At 47.4% G+C, this 20,362-nt stretch overlaps 1 protein-coding gene across 1 annotated transcript in view; it reads right to left on the reverse strand.

Annotated features, from left to right (window-relative positions):
* The window catches only part of LPGAT1 (lysophosphatidylglycerol acyltransferase 1), a 159,829-nt gene that overhangs the window by 14,437 nt on the left and 125,030 nt on the right, over window positions 1–20,362 (reverse strand). Inside the window, exon 5 of the mRNA XM_068232934.1 lies at window positions 19,375–19,648. Within this exon, the coding sequence (XP_068089035.1) occupies window positions 19,375–19,648 (274 nt within the window). The remainder of the gene's footprint in view (window positions 1–19,374; window positions 19,649–20,362) is intronic.

Consider the following 20,362-nt stretch of genomic DNA (forward strand, 5'->3'; position numbering starts at 1 on the left):
ATGGATGCGAGGCAGCTGGATGCGGTTTTCGGGCCGGCTCTGCATTCCTCAGGAGCTGAACAGACAACACAAAACCCAAACACAGCGAAGAGGCATTTAATCATCTGCTGAATGGCCTGCTATCTGCACTACATCTCATCTCCGGCACTATCACAATTCACTGTGTGTACACACGCTAAATGCCTCATCACAGTACTCTCTGCCAAACACCACTGCTGCTAGGCACTGCCAAGCCCGCTGCGCCTGCCCGATGCCACTCTCTGCCCACTACTCTGCCAACCACTGCTGCCAAGCCTGCTGCTCCTGCCCGATGCCACTCTCTGCCCACTACTCTCTGCCAACCACTGCTGCCAAGCCTGCTGCTCCTGCATGATGCCACTCTCTGCCCACTACTCTCTGCCAACCACTACTGCTGCCCGGCACTGCCAAGCCTGCTGCTCCTGCCCGATGCCACTCTCTGCCAAACACTACTGCTGCTGCCAGGCACTGCCAAGTCTGTTGCTCCTGCCAGATGCCACTCTCTGCCCACTACTTTCTGCCAACCACTACTGCTGCCAAGCCTGCTGCTCCTGCCCGATGCCACTCTCTGTCCACTACTCTCTGCCAACCACTGCTGCCAAGCCTGCTGCTCCTGCCCAATGCCATTCTCTGCCCACTACTCTCTCCCAACCACTGCTGCCAAGCCTGCTGCTCCTGCCAGATGCCACTCTCTGCCCACTACTCTCTGCCAAACACCACTGCTGCCAAGCCTGCTGCTCCTGCCCGATGCCACTCTCTGCCCACTACTCTCTCCCAACCACTGCTGCCAGGCCTGCTGCTCCAGCATGATGCCACTCTCTGCCCACTACTCTCTGCCAACCACTACTGCTGCCAGGCACTGCCAAGCCTGCTGCTCCTGCCCGATGCCAATCTCTGCCAAACACTACTGCTGCTGCCAGGCACTGCCAAGCCAGCTGCTCCGGCCCGATGCAACTCTGCCCACTACTCTCTGCCAACCACTGCTGCAAAGCCTGCTGCTCCTGCCTGCCACTCTGCCCACTGCTCTCTGCCAACCACTACTGCTGCCAGGCACTGCCAAGCCTGCTGCTCCTGCCTGATGCCACTCTCTGCCCACTACTCTCTGCCAACCACTGCTGCAAAGCCTGCTGCACCTGCCCGATGCCACTCTGCCCACTGCTCTCTGCCAACCACTACTGCTGCCAGGCACTGCCAAGCCTGCTGCTCCTGCCCGATGCCACTCTCTGCCCACTGCTCTCTGCCAACCACTGCTGCCAAGCCTGCTGCTTCTGCCCGATGCCACTCTCTGCCCACTACTCTCTGCCAACCACTGCTGCCAAGCCTGCTGCTCCAGCCTGATGGCACTCTGCCCACTACTCTCTGCCAACCACTACTACCAAGCCTGCTGCTCCCACCTGATGGCACTCTCTGCTTACTACTCTGCCAAACACTACTGCTGCCAGGCACTGCCAAGCCTGCTGCACCAGCATGATGCCACTCTCTGCCTAACACTACTGCTGCCAAGCCTGCTGCTCCTGTCTAATGCCACTCTCTGCCAAACACTACTGCTGTCAGGCACTGCCAAGCCTGCTGCTCCTGCCCAATGCCACTCTCTGCCAAACACTACTGCTGCCAGGCACTGCCAAGCCTGCTGCCACTCTCTGCCCACTACTCTCTGCCAAACACTACTGCTGCCCGGCACTGCCAAGCCTGCTGCTCCTGCCCGATGCCACTCTCTGCCCACTACTCTCTGACAAAGACTGCCAAGCCTGCTGCTCCTGCCCAATGCCACTCTCTGCCAAACACTACTGCTGCCAGGCACTGCCAACCCTGCTGCCACTCTCTGCCCACTACTCTCTGCCAAACACTACTGCTGCCCGGCGCTTCCAAGCCTGCTGCTCCTGCACGATGCCACTCTCTGCCCACTACTCTCTGACAAAGACTGCCAAGCCTGCTGCTCCTGCCCAATGCCACTCTCTGCCAAACACTACTGCTGCCAGGCGCTGTCAAGCCTGCTGCTCCTGCCCGATGTCACTCTTTGCCCACTACTCTCTGCCAAACACTACTGCTGCCAAGCCTGCTGCCACTCTTTGCTCACTACTCTGCCAAACACTGCCAGGCCCGCTGCTCCTGCCCGATGCCACTCTCTGCCAAACACTACAGCTGCCAGGCGCTGCCAAGCCCACTGCTCCTGCCTGATGCCACTCTGCCCACTACTCTCTGCTAAACACTACCAGGCCCGCTGCTCCTGCCTGATGCAACTCTTGCCCACTACTCTGACAAGCGCTGCTGCCACTCAAGGCCAAACAATGGTGTCACGCCCGCTGCTCCTGCCCAATGCCACTCTGCCAAACACTACTGCTGCCAGCACTTCAGAAACAAAAACAAAAGACCGAGAGCCCAAATGGTGCAGTATGTCAAAGAAAAAAAGACAAAATGAAATAAAACGAGTTTATACTCACAAACGTGGGTTGCCCCTAGGCAACCACTCCATATGCCGGTGGGGAGAATTAGAACCTGACCCCACTCAGGTATAAGATGTCGCTCTCTGTAGAAAGGAATTTAGGAAGAATCCTTGCCACCATAGGTGGATCGCAACGTGTTAAGGATAAATACCAGAGGCGCCAAAAAGAGTAAAAACAATTGTAAGAATTAAAATGGGGGGAGACGTACTCACCACCCTTCCAACAGACCAAAACCAATAAAAACCACAAAGTTTGGTCAAAGATTCAGCAATTTAATGGTACTCCCGGGTGCTACGCGTTTCACGGGATTATCCCGCTTCCTCAGGCAATCTGTGAAGGTCATTAAGTTTGCAGATGACACCACTATCATTGGCCTTATTGGAAGCAACGGAGAGCAGGAGTACCGCAGCGAAGTCGAGAGAATCTGTAACTGGTGTAGAGACAATAACCTGGTTCTCAATGCCGCAAAGACTGTTGAACTTGTGGTAGACTTCAGGAGGAACCCTCCCCCCCTCCCACCTGTACTCATTGGGGGTACCGAAGTCTCTAGGGTGACATCCGTGCGGTTCCTCGGCACGACTCTCACTAACAACTTGAAGTGGGGGCAGAACACCACCAAAATTCAGAAGAAATCTCAGCAGAGGTTGTTCTTCCTGCGCCAACTAAAGAGATTCGGCATGCCCAGGGAACTGCTGACCAGCTTCTATACTGCCACGATAGAATCCATCCTCTGCTCCTCAGTCATTGTCTGGTACGCGGGCGCTACGGCCAGCGATAAACACAAACTGCAGAGAGTCATAACTGATGCAGAGAGAATCATCGGATCTCCTCTTCCGCCTCTTGATCTCCTCCACTCCGCTAGGACGCTGAAGAGGGCCACGGTGATCTCTTGTGACCCCTCCCACCCAGGCAATCGCTACTTCAAGCTCCTCCCACTGGGCCGTAGGTACAGTACCATACCATGCAAAACTACCAGACGGAAGAACACCTTCTTCCCCCAAGCGGTTCGGCTGCTAAACTCCAACTTTCCCCTGTCAGGCCTGCCTACAGGCAGGCCCTAGCGGTGGTCTCTCAGTCAGGTCCTGCTGTTGCCCGCCCTTGTCCTTGTTCTTGCCTAGCAGTACGGGGGCCACCATCACCACCACCATTATTATTATTATCAATATTATTAGGGGACTGCTCCTGCACGGCAGGAAGAAACACTTAAGGACAATCAAACTGCAGAGGACTGCTCCTGCACGGCAGGAAGAAACACTTAAGGACAATCCGGGTCGGTCATGTATACCGTTACTATAGTTGTGTATAGTTGTTTATCTTGTTTTCTTATACTATGTCTATGCCATGTGTACCACAATTAATTCCGAATATAGCTCTTGCTGTACTTGGCGAAATAAATATGATTCTGATTCTGATTAGGAGTATAAGCTCATCCAAGCAGACACAACACGACTGTACATTCAGTCTATTTATTACCGAACTCCAGATAAAACAAATCGTTTCACAGGCCAGCGCCCGCTTCCTCAGGCAATAGAAAAAGGAGTTACAGCATCTAGCAAAACAAACAACACTCGTTGCCTCTGTAATCACAGAGGCAACGAGTGTTGTTTGTTTTGCTAGATGCTGTAACTCCTTTTTCTATTGCCTGAGGAAGCGGGCGCTGGCCTGTGAAACGCTTTGTTTTATCTGGAGTTCGGTAATAAATAGACTGAATGTACAGTCGTGTTGTGTCTGCTTGGAGGAGCTTATACTCCTGTTCGATTGCCTGAGGAAGCGGGATAATCCCGTGAAACGCGTAGCACCCGGGAGTACCATTAAATTGCTGAATCTTTGACCAAACTTTGTGGTTTTTATTGGTTTTGGTCTGTTGGAAGGGTAGTGAGTACGTCTCCCCCCATTTTAATTCTTACAATTGTTTTTACTCTTTTTGGCGCCTCTGGTATTTATCCTTAACACTACTGCTGCCAGGCACTGCCAAGCCTGCTGCTCCCACCTAATGCCACTGCAGCCAGGCCTGCCGCTCCCGCACGATGCCACTCTTGGCCAAACACTGCAGCCAAGCCTGCTGATCCTGCCTGATGCCACTCTCTACCAAACACTGAGAGGCCCGCTGCTCCCAAGTGATGTCACTCTCTGCCCACTACTCTCTGCCAAACACTTCCAGGCCTGCTGCTCCTGCCCAATGTCACTCTCTGCCAAACAATGCTGTCAGGCCCACTGCTCCCTCCTGATGCCACTCTCTGCCCTCTACTTTCTGCCAAACACTACTGCTGCCTGGCCGGCTGCTCCCGCCTGATTCCATTCTCTGCCCACAACTCTCTGCCAACCACTGCCAGGCCTGCTGCAACTCTCTGCCAAACACTGCTTCCAGGCCCACTGCTCCCGCCCCATGCCAATGTCTACTCACTAATCTCTGCCAACCACTGCCAGGCCCGCTGCTCCTGCCTGATGAGACTCTCTGCCAAACACTGCCAGGCACTGCAGGGCCCGCTGCTCCTGTACGATGCCACCATCTGCCCTATTTATTCTAACAGAGGACAACTGACCTGAGAGACATATGGAGGCTGCCATATTGATTTCATTTTAAAAAATGCGCATTGTCGGACTGTCCTGCTTCTGCTCTGCCTATAGTACTTTTAGCCATATTGCAAGTAGATAAACAGAGGCGCCAATAAGGATAAAACCGTTTTAAAAACTGTTTCAAAGGGGAAAGTTGGTGGACTTACCTCATTTCGTAGAAAAAACAGATTGTCAGACGTTACTATAATTCACAGTAACATTTATTTAGATACTCCAAACGTGCAACGGGTTTCGCAGGTCACAATCCTGCTTCATCAGGCAATATTTCTCCAATATATTCCCTGATGAAGCAGGTTTGTGACCTGCGAAACGCGTTGCAATGTTTGGTTGTCTGATGAAGTAGGATTGTGACCTGCGAAACGCGTTGCACGTTTGGAGTATCTAAATAAATGTTACTGTGAATTATAGTAACGTCTGACAATCTAACATTTATTTAGATACTCCAAACGTGCAACGCGTTTCGCAGGTCACAATCCTACTTCATCAGACAACCAAACATTGCAACGCGTTTCGCAGGTCACAAACCTGCTTCATCAGGGAATATATTGGAGAAATATTGCCTGATGAAGCAGGATTGTGACCTGCGAAACCCGTTGCACGTTTGGAGTATCTAAATAAATGTTACTGTGAATTATAGTAACGTCTGACAATCTGTTTTTTCTACGAAAGGAGGCAAGTCCACCAACTTTCCCCTTTTAAACATTTTTTTTAAACTGTTTTATCCCTATTGGCACCTGTTTACCTACTTGCAATGGGGTGTAGCCCCATTTTTCTTCCTATCTACTCTCTGCGACTTCTTAAGCCTGAGCGGGGTCAGGTTCCAATTCTCCCCACCTGCTTGGCCAGTGGTTGCCTTTGTGGCGACCTCCGTTTGTGAGTATAACCATTGTTATTATACAGAAATCTACAATTTATTTAAATACTACACTATATTGGGCTCTCGGTTTTGTTCTTTATTTTCAGCTACTTTTAGCCATAGACCATGAACTAGTATGCAGATCAGATGTTTGATTGGATTAGCCACATGCTTGTTACAGGTGTGTGATTCAGACACTACTGATGCAGAAAAGATCAGCAGGACAGCCAGGCAACTGGTATTGTTTAAAAGAAAATAAATAACTACAGAAGCCTCCATATCCCACTCCGGTCAGTTGTCCTTTAAACAATGAACCCCAAACAGCCTAGAGTCATGTACACACACACACACACACACACACTGGACTAGTGTCTGTCAGGATTGTACGAGCCGTGTACAGATGTATCCCCCGGCTACAGCCAAGCAATATGTCCATTTCTATGGAGATAGGAGGAGGGACGATGGCTCAGTGCATGATGGAGCGGCTTACAGAAAGCAGGGTAGGGAGGGAAACAATGTACTCGGGTGTCACTGTTTTTAGCTTAGGCATGCCGGAACTTCAGGCAACCTCAGAGGACACCTGCGCCTGATGATACATTCTCATGCAAGCTTATGCAGTTTTAATGCAGCGAATTATCTCCAATAACTTAAAGGGTCACCAGTATCTTAATTATCTATAGATGATCATGCCATATGCAACACCTAAAATGTGCTCTGTATAAAACGAAAGACCTTTTGATGTCCAAATTAAAGTGACACTGAAGAGAAAAAATCTTAAAGGAGTTATCAGGCTAAAACGAGCAAAATGAGCTTTACTCACCTGGGGCTTTCTCCAGCCCCTTGCAGCCGACTGTCCCACGCTGATTTCTCCGCTCCCCGCCACTGCGCGGGTCTCTGTGATCAGTATTCAGGCCTACCGCCGGGTCGGCCTTACTGCGGCTGCGCAAAGCGCCGCTGTCAATCATGGCCACGTGGGCCGTGGCAAACTGTGCAGGTGCAGTAGTTCTGCGATTGCGCAGTACACCGCGGGCAACGTGGCCATGATTGAAAGCGGCGCTTCGCGCAGCCGCAGTAAGGCCGAGCTGAATACCGATCACGGAGACCTGGGCGGCGGCGGAGAGCTGAGAGGTCGGCGTGGGACAGTCGGCTGCAAGGGGGTGGAGAAAGCCCCAGGTGAGTAAAGCTCATTTTGCTCGTTTTAGCCTGATAACTCCTTTAAGATATAATGAATAGAACATTGAAAGCAAAGCAGAACATCTCATACTTTTATTTTCAGATGAATATTTTTTTTTTTTTTAATAACATTGCATCATTTTTTTATATTTGCAGTTTACAAACTACACTCTGCAGTTTACAAACTACACTCTGCATTTTAAACTATGAAACGGAGCAGAGCTAATGACCCATTGAACTTCCCTGCAGTAAAACCTTAGAGACTCTGTAACAATATTTTCAGCCTTATTTCTTCTATCCTATAAGTTCTTATACCTGTTCTAATGTGGTCTGGATTACTGCAGTCTTTCCTAGTTGCACAGTGGCTGTGTTATCTCTATTATATAATCTAATCTTCTTTCCTCTGCCGGGCTCAGGCACTCAGGCAGGAATGTGCAGGTCTGCTTGTGATAGGATAGAAGTTATACACACCCTCCCCACGCCCCCTGCAGGCTCTGTGTGAGTCACAGACTGAGCTTCTCTCAGCCTATCACATGCTGGTTAGCAGCCATGTCTTTTGTTTATAAACACTGCCTAAAACTGGCAATTACAAGCCAGGATTGCAGCAGGGAGTGGCAGAAACAGCACAGAGGGGCCCAGGAGAACATAATGAATAGAATGGTATGCTTTTTATTGTAAGAATTTTAGAGTATAGATTCTCTTTAAACAAACAAGAAAGAGTGAGACAGGTTGAGATAAGTGCTTCAGAAAACAGCACTTTAGCCACCGCAGAGAAGCTTGCATATGTAACAAGTGAAGCTTTTTTTTTTTTTTTACTCTTCCTGCACTGGATACAATATGACACTCACATCTGTGCTACCAATGTTCTATTTCTCAGCTGTACTACACATACAAATCACTATATCATAAGTTTATTTTCACTTCAGAATCCCTTTAAAAGTCCATAATCTTGCCCAGAATTGGGTTTGGCACATACAATGGCTCAGAGTAGAGATAGGAAGTATAGATAACAGAACAAGCATAAACAGGAGTGCAAACTAATAATTAAACAGGAGTACAAGTTAAAATTAAATAACAGGAGTACCTAAGGAACCCACAGAAAACAGTTCCAAACACAGCGTTACGCTAGATAGTTCAATCGATACGACAGCTGCAACTTTAGGGGGTATAAAGTGAAGGGGGTGGGTGCTGAAGGTGGAATGGCCTGAAGGGAGTTCAAGAAATTAACAGCAGAGGGGAAGAAGCAGTTTCTATGCCTCAAAGTTGTGGTGGAGTTTTGGTCGTATAGGGGGTGAAAAGCAGGCCACAGGAACTCCACCTACTTGTGCTCCACACCTAACGCTCACTTCCGCTTTGCCTTACTACACCTGTACAGTCCTCACTGTGCAGATGATACCCTCTGAATCTTATGAGGTTTCAGTTCCTTGGATTTGCTATATAAAACCTATTCTAAACACAACCAGCGCAATAAAAATGTGGGAAAAACTGTAAAAGCGGTCATGAAAAAGATCAACTCAACCTCGTAAAGAAAAATGGACGTTCAAAAGATACACACTTTAAAATTTAGAAAACGGGCAAAGAATAACGATGGTGGTGGTGGGTTGTTTCATGCGCAGGAAAGTGCAATTTATCATCTAATTTGAGCATTTACAAGCGCAAGTTCCTAATTGCTGGCGTGCTTACGTTTATTAAATATGTCAAGCTAGAAAACTCCCAGGAGCCGGCCAATCCCAGCACATAAATATTTAATGGCGATGCCTAATTTGTGCCGAGGATTGTAAACAGATGTGCCGGGTAGTGGAAATCTCTGGACAGATACCCAGGCTCTGGCCACTCTGCTTCTCACAATATGTACAGCGGTGCGCAGGCGCCACAGATATACCAAACAAACACACTACCAGTATATGCCGTTCAACCACCTGATATTTATTGAGATTCAAAAGGTTTTTTTTACCTTGATTAATAATAGTTAAGTCTGTAAAAAAAGTTTTTAATGTAGCACACCATAATAATGTACAATTTTTCATTAAACGGGGTATTACCCCACAATGTCTCAAACAGAAAGTCTCAGGGGACCGTGCACGGTCCTCTGAGACTTTCTGTTTGAGACATTGTGGGGTAATACCCCGTTTAATGAAAAATTGTGCATTATTATGGTGTGCTACATTAAAAAAAACTTTTTTTACAGACTTAACTATTATTAATCAAGGTAAAAAAAAACTTTTGAATCTCAATAAATATCAGGTGGTTGAACGGCATATACTGGTAGTGTGTTTGTTTACTAATTCTAGGTTTTTGACCAGTGCATGTACCCACTTGCTTAGCACACCTTAGCATGTACACTTTCTGTGTAGTAGGTTTTTGTAGCCACAGATATACCACCCTGGCCCACCACAGATATACCACCTGGTGTAGCTGCGCTATTAAAAGCAGGGTTGTGGAGTTAATACAAAAATCATCTGACTCCGACTCCTCAATTTATGAAACCAACAGCTCCGACTCCAGGTACCCAAAATTACTCCAACTCCTTTGTCTAATATTTACCAGGGCTATGGAGTTGGTACAAAAATCATCATGAATCCACCGACTCCAGGTACCCACCACCGACTCCACAGCCCTGATTAAATGTATGTAAGCTTGCAAAATACTAGAACACTAAACTGAAATGAGTCTATACCTGCGGTCCCCAAACGTTTTGGGTCGAGGGCCGGGTCAACATACTTCAGACAGCTGGGGGGCCGGAACATACATAAAATTATGTTTGTGCACCAAACAGTGATGCATACGCAGGTGACAACCTGCAGTCCAATTGGACAGCAGTGTCACCTGATGTTGAATGCGATTGGAAACCAGCAAATTATTGCTTTCTGGCTTCATTCTATATGCAGACCACCGTAGGTGTGTGGGGGGCCAGTAAAAAAGCCTCAGGGGGCCGCATTCGGCACGCGGGCCTTAGTTTGAGGACCACTGGTCTATACAAAAGCACCATGATAAGTGCCTCAACAGAAGAAACCATATAAATACATACAGGAGAAAAGAGCTTCTGTATAGAGCAGTGATGGCTAACCTTGGCACTCCAGCTGTGGTGGGACTACAAGTACCATGAGGCTTTGCAATACTCTGACAGCTCTAAGCACAACTTAGGGAGGCAGAAGCATGATGGGATTTGTAGTTTTGCCACAGCTGGAGTGCCCAGGTTAGCCATCACTGGTATAGAGGAATCAAAATATACAACAACCAATTCAAATCGCTCAAAAAGTTTATTATTAGGGACATCAAAAAGAAACTTAAAAACAATTAAAAACTCCCGTGGCAACAGGGGGGTCCAAAATGATGTAAGCTCATCAAAATGAGTAACCACTCACAGTGATTATACACAAATAGTCAAAATCAGCTGTACATCAGTATCATATAATAAACACATTACACACTCATGCTGTGACCATATCAAATGTAAGCATCACAAAACTGAATGATAGCGCACTGAGACGCTGGCCTGACTACTCAGAAGACATACAGACCTCTGATATATAAGAGAAAAAGAGAGAACACCAAGAGCCCAATATATTGTACTATGTACTGGTAATGTATAATTGGAAGTGTAATAATATTAATTTAATACTCACAAACCAGGGTTACCAAGTAGGCAACCACTGTCAAAGCAGGTGGGGAGATTGTCCTGACCCCACTCAGGATTAAAAAGTCGCTCTCTGTAGTAGAAGAAGGAAGGGTACAACCCTCCACCAAGGGTGGATTTGATGTAGATAATAGGATAACAGAGGCGCCAACAGGATAAATAACACTAAAAGAACTTAAAAACCCATCTTGGTAATAGAGGAGGAAGTTGTGGACTTGCCTCCTTCAAGCAGAACATACGACTGTGGATTTTCGGTCAAAACAATTTTATTGGATACTCCAAATAAAGTGCAACGCGTTTCGCGGGATACAAACCCGCTTCATCAGGCAATAACAGATAGGAGTAAACAGCATCTACCAGTATCATCAACACTGAGCGCCTCTGGATGAGAGGTAAAGAAATAAAACCATAACTAACTAATGTGAAACTGTGGCAGTGTGAAATGTGCCCCTCCTCCACACGTATCGCGGCTCCTCGCTTTTTCAAGAGGTCAAACCTTCGGTGACAGTTGGGGGCAGAGTTCTGTGTGCCACGGGGAGAGTTGATGGAACTGCGCGGCATGGAGCAGGCAGAGCAAGTTGGAGAACAATAGGCTCAGCCGCAGGTTCCAGGGGATCCACGTTAGGACTAGGCCAGGTGCCACGTATAGGAAGTCTCAGCAGTACTGCTGGCCCTCCAGAGGAGTTGTACCTCTCTGCGTTAAGGAACCACTGATCTAAAGCAAAGTATACATGTGGCAATGTCAGAATTCCAGCAGCTAAAGAATAAAAGGTACCCATATGCTGGCAGATGACATCACATAGATCCTTTATGAACGATTCTGATCACTGCTGCCATGCAGTGCTCACATATTTCCAATAGATTTTAGAATGAAATCTACTGGAAATCTATGCAGCCGCCGGGTCCCCCAGGTCTCCCCCATGTGTAATGCAACTCCCACAAAAAACAACATATCGATAATTTCAGAGTAATAACTAACAATAAAGTTATTGGCAAATGAATGGGAAGGAGATTCATGTGAAAATTGCTGTGGTGTTTAAGGGAAAATAACGTGTGGTAGGGAAGTGGTTAAATATAGGATGTCTGCTAAATCCTTATGATGCATTTCCACAGAAACTGGGGGAAAACAGATTTCTACATGTGACATTACTTTAGGATAAAAGCAAGTAGGATAACTATATGGTGCAATAAGGATCTGGCAGACAGGCTTCCATTGTGTCTTATTCCAGACGATTATCCTGTTTTATTAGAGTGTCACCAAGCACTAAAAGCTATTGGGACAACAATGACATTTATACATGCTATAAGACTTGCCAATAACCATAAATCAATAAATGACACAGCATGGACACAGCTCACTAAACCCCGTCCTCTTTAATGGGATTTACTGATTTTCTCTTTATCAGCCACAAACATGCTATTGCTTATGGGAAGGGAGGGGTTTATAATGACACTACAGTTCTGCTGCGTGTGTCATATTCACCACTCAGGGGGTCTATATCATAAAGGGCAATATGACAGCCTCTACTCAACGCAACACTGCAAAATCCTATCAAAGCCACTCAATTTAAAGTGTACCTCCGGGCATAGGAATAGCAGAGTTGTGTTCTTCATGTAGTAGGCTGGAATAAAACAGCCTAGACTCCTGAGAAATTCATTATATCCTCACATTATCCAAAAATTGTTCCTCCTCCTGCCTGACCCATGTCCTTTCCTTTTCCAAGTCTCTTTTTTGGATAACTCGTGGCAACGCATTTCTAGGTTCACCTCTGTGGGTTCCCTCCCATTTAAACCATTTTCTTTACTTCTCATCACCTGTGTCCGATAAATCCTCCGTGTCTGTTTATGTACAATTATTTTAGTGTATAAAGCTGCATGAGGAAATCGTGGGTTGGGTTTGGGTAGGAGTGACCTGGAGAGAGCGCAGGTTATATCCATTGTCAGTTTAGCCAAGTAGGGCTGATAATTGGGGATAGCGCAAGACAGTGTGCTCCAGTGACTGGAAATGTTAGTTTGGTTGTGGACTTTGTCCATATTCTTTGAAGTGAAAATATTAGCTGTGTTGCCATCTTATGGTTGCTGCATGTCAGACTTTGCTCTGAAATTGCCTTGCGTTATGTGCATGTCTCAACACAGGCCTGAGTTGTACACTGTGCCCGCCTCTTCCTGTCTCAATAAGCTGCTCTCATTGGCCGACTGTCCTCATCTCTAGCCGTCATTGTGAGGACAGGATCACTGGGTTCTCAACTCTACTAAAACAGCTTTCAGGGCTGGAACCCACTACAGCGATTTTATGAGCATTTAGGGAGCGATTAAAACCGCTAGCGCTTTCCCTAAACGCTCAGCTAATGTTAATGGATGGGCCAAATTCCACTGGAGCGACTGGGATTACCAAATCACAAAACGCAGGACATGCAGCATTTTTGACGTTTAGAGTTAGCGTTTCTGCAATGTAAAGTATATAAACGCCATGTGTAATCGCTCATCAAAAACCTACACAGAGCGATTTTGCTAGCGTTTTGAAGTTACTGCACACTAACAAAATAAAAATTAATTGAAAGGACCAATTAGAATTAAAACGTTAATCGCTACACAACCGCTGGCAAATTGAATACACTTTTTAAAATCGCTCCTGAAAACGCTAATGAAATCGCTTGCAAACCGCTCATACAGAACGCTAGCGATTGCAATTAGCGATAGCGTTTTGTAGTGGGTTCCAGGCCTCAGGCTGTGTTGCCACTTGCTTGCGGATCACGTGTGGCCAGCGAGAGTGGACAGTATAAAGTCTGCTGTGATGGTCTGCAGTGATCCGTTAGGAGCCCGGGGCAGCTGCATTCCCCCACAGGCTATATGGGGGGGGGGGGGTGTTCAGAATGACGCCACCGTCTGGCCTGGAATTATCATGGACTGCACAGAAGCGTGACAAGTGTGAACGGCTGCTATGTATAACTTAGGAGCCGTTCACTCTCCGCTTAGCAATAAGCTGAGAAGGGGCAAAAAAAAATAAAAAATGTTGATTTACAACTACAACAGTTAACCTGCTATACGTCTGATCGGCGATCTGTGCACAAATAAGGAAGAAATGAATTTCAGAAAACACTGTCATTGATGCCGGGTGATACGCCCTATCCTGTTACCGCCTCTCAGATCCCGCTGCTGAGGACTGTAGTAAAGCGGCGCAGGCGCACATGTGTGAGATCAGAGAGGAGGTAGAGAAGGAGGTAAATAGGATACAAGGGCGGGGCCAGACGGGTGAAAGAGGCGTGTTTTATGGGCACAGCGGAATCTATTCTTCCATACCGCTCTGATAAACAGGTAGACAAGGAGAGTTGACCAATCCAAACAGTCAATCGCCTGTACACTGTTATATACTGGGTACTAGGGCTGCACGTTTTTTCGGTTCAAAACCGAAACCGCGGTTCGAGGCAAGACGATCTGCTGATCGTCAGTGCCTTCGGTTTTTCGGTCCGCTGTCTAACTTGCTTCTGGCCCCGCTGTGCGCGGATTGGCCAGAAGCAGTGAATATGCATAAGTCTTAATGAGCGGGCGGGGGGGGGGGCGGATCCACTCGAGCGAGCGGCGGGCACATACAGCATTACTAATCACTGGCTAGCGATGGAATGACGGCAGCGGTAGGCGGAGATGTATGCTCTGTACAGCTCCGCCTACCGCTGCCATCATTCCATCGCTAGCCAGTGATTAGTAATGCTGTATGTGCCCGGCCGCTCTCTCTAATGGATCCGCCCCCCGCTCATTAACACTTATACATATTCACTGCTTCTGGCCAATCCACGCACAGCGGGGCCAGAAGCAGTGATCCTCAACACTAGCGGCTTAACTAACATTAAGCTCGACTGAGATTTTCAGCTTGTGCTGCAAGGAGGGCACGTCTGAGTCAAGCGCAGATAGTACCAGTCTGGTACTAGCGCTTGACTCAGACGTGCCCTCCTTGCAGCACAAGCTGAAAATCTCAGTCGAGCTTAATGTTAGTTAAGCTGCTAGTGTTGAGGATCACTGCTTCTGGCCCCGCTGTGCGCGGATTGGCCAGAAGCAGTGAATATGTATAAGTGTTAATGAGCGGGGGGCGGATCCATTAGAGAGAGCGGCCGGGCACATACAGCATTACTAATCACTGACTAGCGATGGAATGACCGCAGCGGTAGGCGGAGCTGTACAGAGCATACATCTCCGCCTACCGCTGCCGTCATTCCATCGCTAGCCAGTGATTAGTAATGCTGTATGTGCTCGCTCGAGTGGATCCGCCCCCCCCCCCCCCCCCCCCGCCTGCTCATTAACACTTATGCATATTCACTGCTTCTGGCCAATCCGCGCACAGCGGGGCCAGAAGCAAGTTACAGACAGCGGACCGGGCATTGCGGGCCATGAACAACCCCCCCCCCTCAAGTGCAAAAAGCAGGATTTGCAAAAAAATCGGGGGAAAATCGAAATTGCGATTTCTGAGAGAAAAATCGCAATTTCGATTTTCCCCTAAAATCGTGCAGCCCTACTGGGTACCACATACAGTACAGCACCAGTATCTGTTCATACATAGCACCAGTATATGTATTTTTTAAATGTTTATTTGGTGTGCGTAGGACGAGGGGTAGTCTTATACGGCGAGTATATCCCAAACTCTATATTTTAACTGGAAAGGTTGGGAGGGTCGTGTTATACGCCGGAATATACGGTATATGTATTCATCCTATAATCCCAGTGGTTGTGTTTCTGCATGACGGTGTCCCTGTACATTAATCCTGCAAACCTCCGATTTCTGTGGAAATACTGCATTACAGCGACTCGGTAATTTAAGCCCAATCATAGAACTCGGAAGCATTCTACAAATCAGAGAACGCAGATTCGACTTGGAAGTATTTGGCCAATCAGAGGATGCAAACAACCGATATTTTTCCACCATTCCCGATAAATAATAATAATCCAATTAACTGATTTTGGCAGGGCTGTGGAGTCAAGGAATCGGAACAATTTTGGGTACCTGGAGTCGGTGGTTTTGTAAACTAAGGGGTCGGATGATTTTCATACCGACTCCACAGCCCTGGATTTTGGTCTGAAATCGATTGACAGCTCAATCAGTTGGCCAGGTCGCCGCACCCATTCCCTTCTGGAACAACATTTTCAAATCAGAAGGCCGATCTGGCCGCAATATCGCGTAATGTTCGGGCGCCCTTAGAGTCCTGAGTAATAAAGAAGATATCAGCAAGTCTGCACACTCCAGGAAGTTTATTCCCATAAAGAATAAACTTAAAGAGGAACTCCGGTGAAAATACCATAATGAACAGTGCTTCATTTTTACAATAATGATGTATACATGATTTAGTCAGTGTTTGCCCATTGTAAAATATTTCCTCTCCCCGATTTACATTCTGACATTTATCACATGGTAACATTTTTACTGCTGGCAGGTGAGGTCAGTGGAAGTAGCTGCTGCTTGCTTTTTTGGCAGTTGGAATCAGCTGTTATTTCCCACACTGCAACAAGGCTGTGTGATGTCAGCACCATGGTCCTCACAGCTTCCTGTGGGAGTAGTTTCACTACAATATCAGCCATACAGATCCCTCTGATGATCCGTTTGAGAAAAGGTAACGATTTCTCATGGGAAAGGGGGTATCAGCTACTGATTGGGATGAAGTTCAATCCTTGGTCACGGTTTCTCTTTAACATTATACTGTATATTACGTTGTGACGTGTCGGGGCTGCAGTTGGTGCACATCACAGAGGCATTGCATTACGCCAGCAGCCTATTACTGGCAGGCAATAGCATTAGGATAAAAATTCCTGGCCGAGCCTAAGCAGCTGTGTGTGACTGTGCGGTAATCTTATAAAGACGTGCTGTGTGTTCCGAGCTCAGGTACTCCAGACAAGACTCTGCCAGTGACCTCCGTGACCTTCACTGGGGAGGAGGGCGGCCCGGATCCTCCACACTAAGCAGCACAGTAACCCAGTCACTGATTACAGAGAGAGGGGAGCGCTGCTTCCTAGGTGACCAGGCAGAAATCCAATAGCTTAATAGGATTACTACAACACGTTTTTTTTTTCACTCAGTTCAGACATTTCGATCCTTTAGATTGCTGTAGGAAGGAATACCCAGATAACGCGTGTTGACCAGGAACAAGGGTCGGATTTCTGGAACGGCCACCAAGGCCCGGGCCTTGGGCAGAAGCAGGTCAAGGGACGGCTGGACATGGAAGAGGGTTTGCTGCATATGGAAGAAGAGGCTGCAAAAGGAATACAAAGATTGCAGATAAGCAGTAACACATGGAAACGGAGATGCTGCCCAAACGACCTGTATAGAACTGATGGAGGCTGCTGTACATGAATGTTATGCTAGGTACACTGAGATTTTCTGGCAGATTTACTGTCAGATCGATTATTTCACACACGTCCGATCTGATTTCCGATCGATTTCAGCTGGAAGTGAACGGAATCGATTGGAAAATGCTGCCGGCAGGTCGTATCAGTGCGCTCAAGCTCTTTTCTGCTACAGAGTATAAAGCATTTGGCATTGGTTCCCGCCATCGCAATTTGAGCACCTAGGGAGATACGGAGTCACAAACGCCACTAACGGCTACATGCAGCATCTTGGAAAATTCTATCGACCTCGCCGCTTGCACAATCGCTGGTAAACGCATTAAAGCCGATTCCCAAAACTTCTCATAAATGACTTATTTTTTCACAAATGACTTATTTTTTCCCCAATAAAAATAACCTTTCAGCACATGTACAACGAATAATCACTCAAAGTTGTTGTTAATTAACTACATTTCAATATTACTTTTCTTACCTTAATTATTATTATTTATTTTTTTTTGCTCTTTGGGAACTTAAAGGGAACCTTAACTAAAGGGAAGAAAAAAAACCTGTCCTGGAACGATCCTCCAAGTCCCCCGCAGCGGCCAAGTTTCATTTTCAGTCGCAGGGGTGCATCTGCGCTGTGCGCCTCCTTACTCACGTCGCCAAAATCTCGCACTGCACATGCGCAGGATGGCGGCATGAGCGAAAACACGCATGGCCAGGGCCACACAGGCGCAGATGTCTGGTGACGGGCCAGTCACCGCAAACGAAACGTATTCGCTGCGGGGGACCGGAGTATCGTTCCAGGACGGTGTGGGCATAGGGCAGTTGCAGGGGGCTGGTAGAAGCCCCAGGTAAGTGAAACTCTTTTTTCCCCTTACTGAACACAACACAACACATCTAAGGCCTCTTTTCCACAGACTGTTGAACTGTGTGCTCAGCAAGCAGTTGCCAGGCTGCATTGAGCAGTTACCAGGCAGCAGCAAGCAGTTGTGAGAAAAGAGGCTTTACAGATAAACTTCCAAGTGATTCTAGAGAGAAGGCGTGTGAGCGCAGAAGTAAACTGTCAGCATGTGATGTTCCCTCCAGTCTATCAGTCAGTGGGAGGAGTGGCTATGCAGTATGAAGTGACGGAGGGTGCAGCATTGTTGGGTCAGCACAAGGGGTTCTGGGATGCAGTCTGTGGGAGGGGTGGTGACAGGCTAGCTCAATCAGAGCAAAAGTGGCCGGGAGAGTCGGACTGGCCAATCAAAGGGAAAGGTAATCTGGTGGCAGATGGGGAGGAGTCAACATCTGGAAGGGGCAGTGCCTGCGTAGGAAGGGGGGTGGCTTAGTGCAGAATCACAAAGCCAAGTGCAGCAAGGTCTCCAGAGCTGCACAGAAATACAGGACCACGAGATGCCAGCTCTCAGACAGCACCGTTCATTTGCTCGTACTTTCTCAAATTACTATAGCTATTACTTTCTCAAATACACTTAGTACTGGAGTAAAAAAGAAAGAGAAAAACATACACAACTAAATAATGCTGAAAATGTTCATGTTAAAGCAGCAGGGACAGCCATACTATCCCAGGAAAATAAAACTCATATATGTAGATAAGTATTTGTTATTCTTACATAACATATGTACTGTACTGTCCACGTTTTGATTTCAGTTAATTTTATTTAGTACACTAGTAAAAAAGGCCCGCCCGTAAAAAAAACGGGCGCTAGGTCACAGCCGCTACCCCCACAATGCGCGCACATACACGTCCCGCTTGCTTGTTCCTGACCACTGTCTGATGTATATGCACACAGGGAGCTGCTTGCTTGGCAGTTGGAAAAAGTTATTTCCCACAATGCAATGAGAACCTCTGTGAACCACACACAGCAAACTGTCAGATCCGGCCCTGTGTCCTAACTGCCCTGGCTGCGCACATGCTCAGTACAAAAAAGCCAGGGACACACATCCATTCAGTTGATGACGCAGGGACACTTGCATTTTATTGTATAGGATAAAGGGAAAACTGTTCCTGACATTTTCCTTTTTTTATTCTTTCTGAATCCAATCCGGATGTCATTTTCTCTCTTGCTCCTTTTTTTCCTCTCCTAGAAACTGCGCTGTCATATCTAGCCTGCTTTGTAAACACATGTGAGCACAGCATAGATCAGATTTCAGCAGCTGCCTTGACTGCCCTCAGCAGGGGTGATAACAAGCTTCCTTCTCATTGGTAATGTAACAAATAGTGCCAGGCTGACGGAGATAAGATTTATAATGGCAGAAACATTTCTGATTAGACTGGAATGCTTGCAATGCAGACTGCATGTAGACTACATAATAAACAGAGCAGTGGGTAAATGGAATTAGATTTGATGGCTTACCCACAAGCGGCTTGTTCCCTCCAGCCGGTATCCCGTTCTCTTGTTGCGCCAGTAACGTTTTCAGGATGACTTCTGTGGCCCCCAGCCTGGGCAGAGTGACGTGTGTGAGGAAGGGCAGACTGTTCTTCTTGGCGTATCTCTGGCTCGTTTCCCTTCTTTTCCTGAGAAAGCCACCCTCGGGGAATAAGATAATCCACTTTCTGTCTCGATTCCTGTAGTATTTCTCGAGGTGGTCCTTGAGGAGGATGAGCTGTTGGTCACGATACGCTTTTCCCTAGGAATGCAAAAAACAGCGGATCAGAGGATGACAGGTCCTCATTGGTCTGCATCGGCTAACATAAGACACCATGCACATTGCTAAGGAGCTTTGGGCCCCAGTACAAGTTTTACATTGGGCCCCCAAGCATTCTATACATAAGTCATAAGGACCGACAAAACCTGCCAAGGACATCCTCAGTAGGAGAGGTGTAAGCAGAGGAGGGGGAACAATTTGTTAATAATTACCATTATTACAAGCATATATAGAAGTGATCATTACCAGCATAACACCATTGAAGAGCTAACACTTTGGGTGAAGGAGGCCCCCCTCTAGACCAAGGACCCCGTTGCGATCGCAGCCTCTGTATCACCTTCCATATTATAATCGAATTTGATGAAAATTGGTGCCGCCATGTGCATGCCTGACCGACAAAGCGACCAATTTTGGGACGTAAATTGAGCGCATGGTCGATTGCGCATGCCGCAAGATGTCAGGCTGAAGTTGGTTGGGTGTGCGGCGGCGATTTCCAGAACGAGCGACGAAACCCCCGCCACAATGTATAAATGTGCCCCTCGGTGTGTGCATTTATACATTGCCTGTCCTGTAGCAGCCTCCGCACGGTGTCCGTAATCCTCCGGGCGGCTATCCATACACTCCACTGGCGCATATTGTCTGACGTCAGACGCCATGCACCAGTGGCATGTACGGACAGCTGCCCAGAGGACTACG

This window comes from Hyperolius riggenbachi, chromosome 4, assembly GCF_040937935.1.
Source record: "Hyperolius riggenbachi isolate aHypRig1 chromosome 4, aHypRig1.pri, whole genome shotgun sequence".
Taxonomy (NCBI): Eukaryota; Metazoa; Chordata; class Amphibia; order Anura; family Hyperoliidae; genus Hyperolius; species Hyperolius riggenbachi.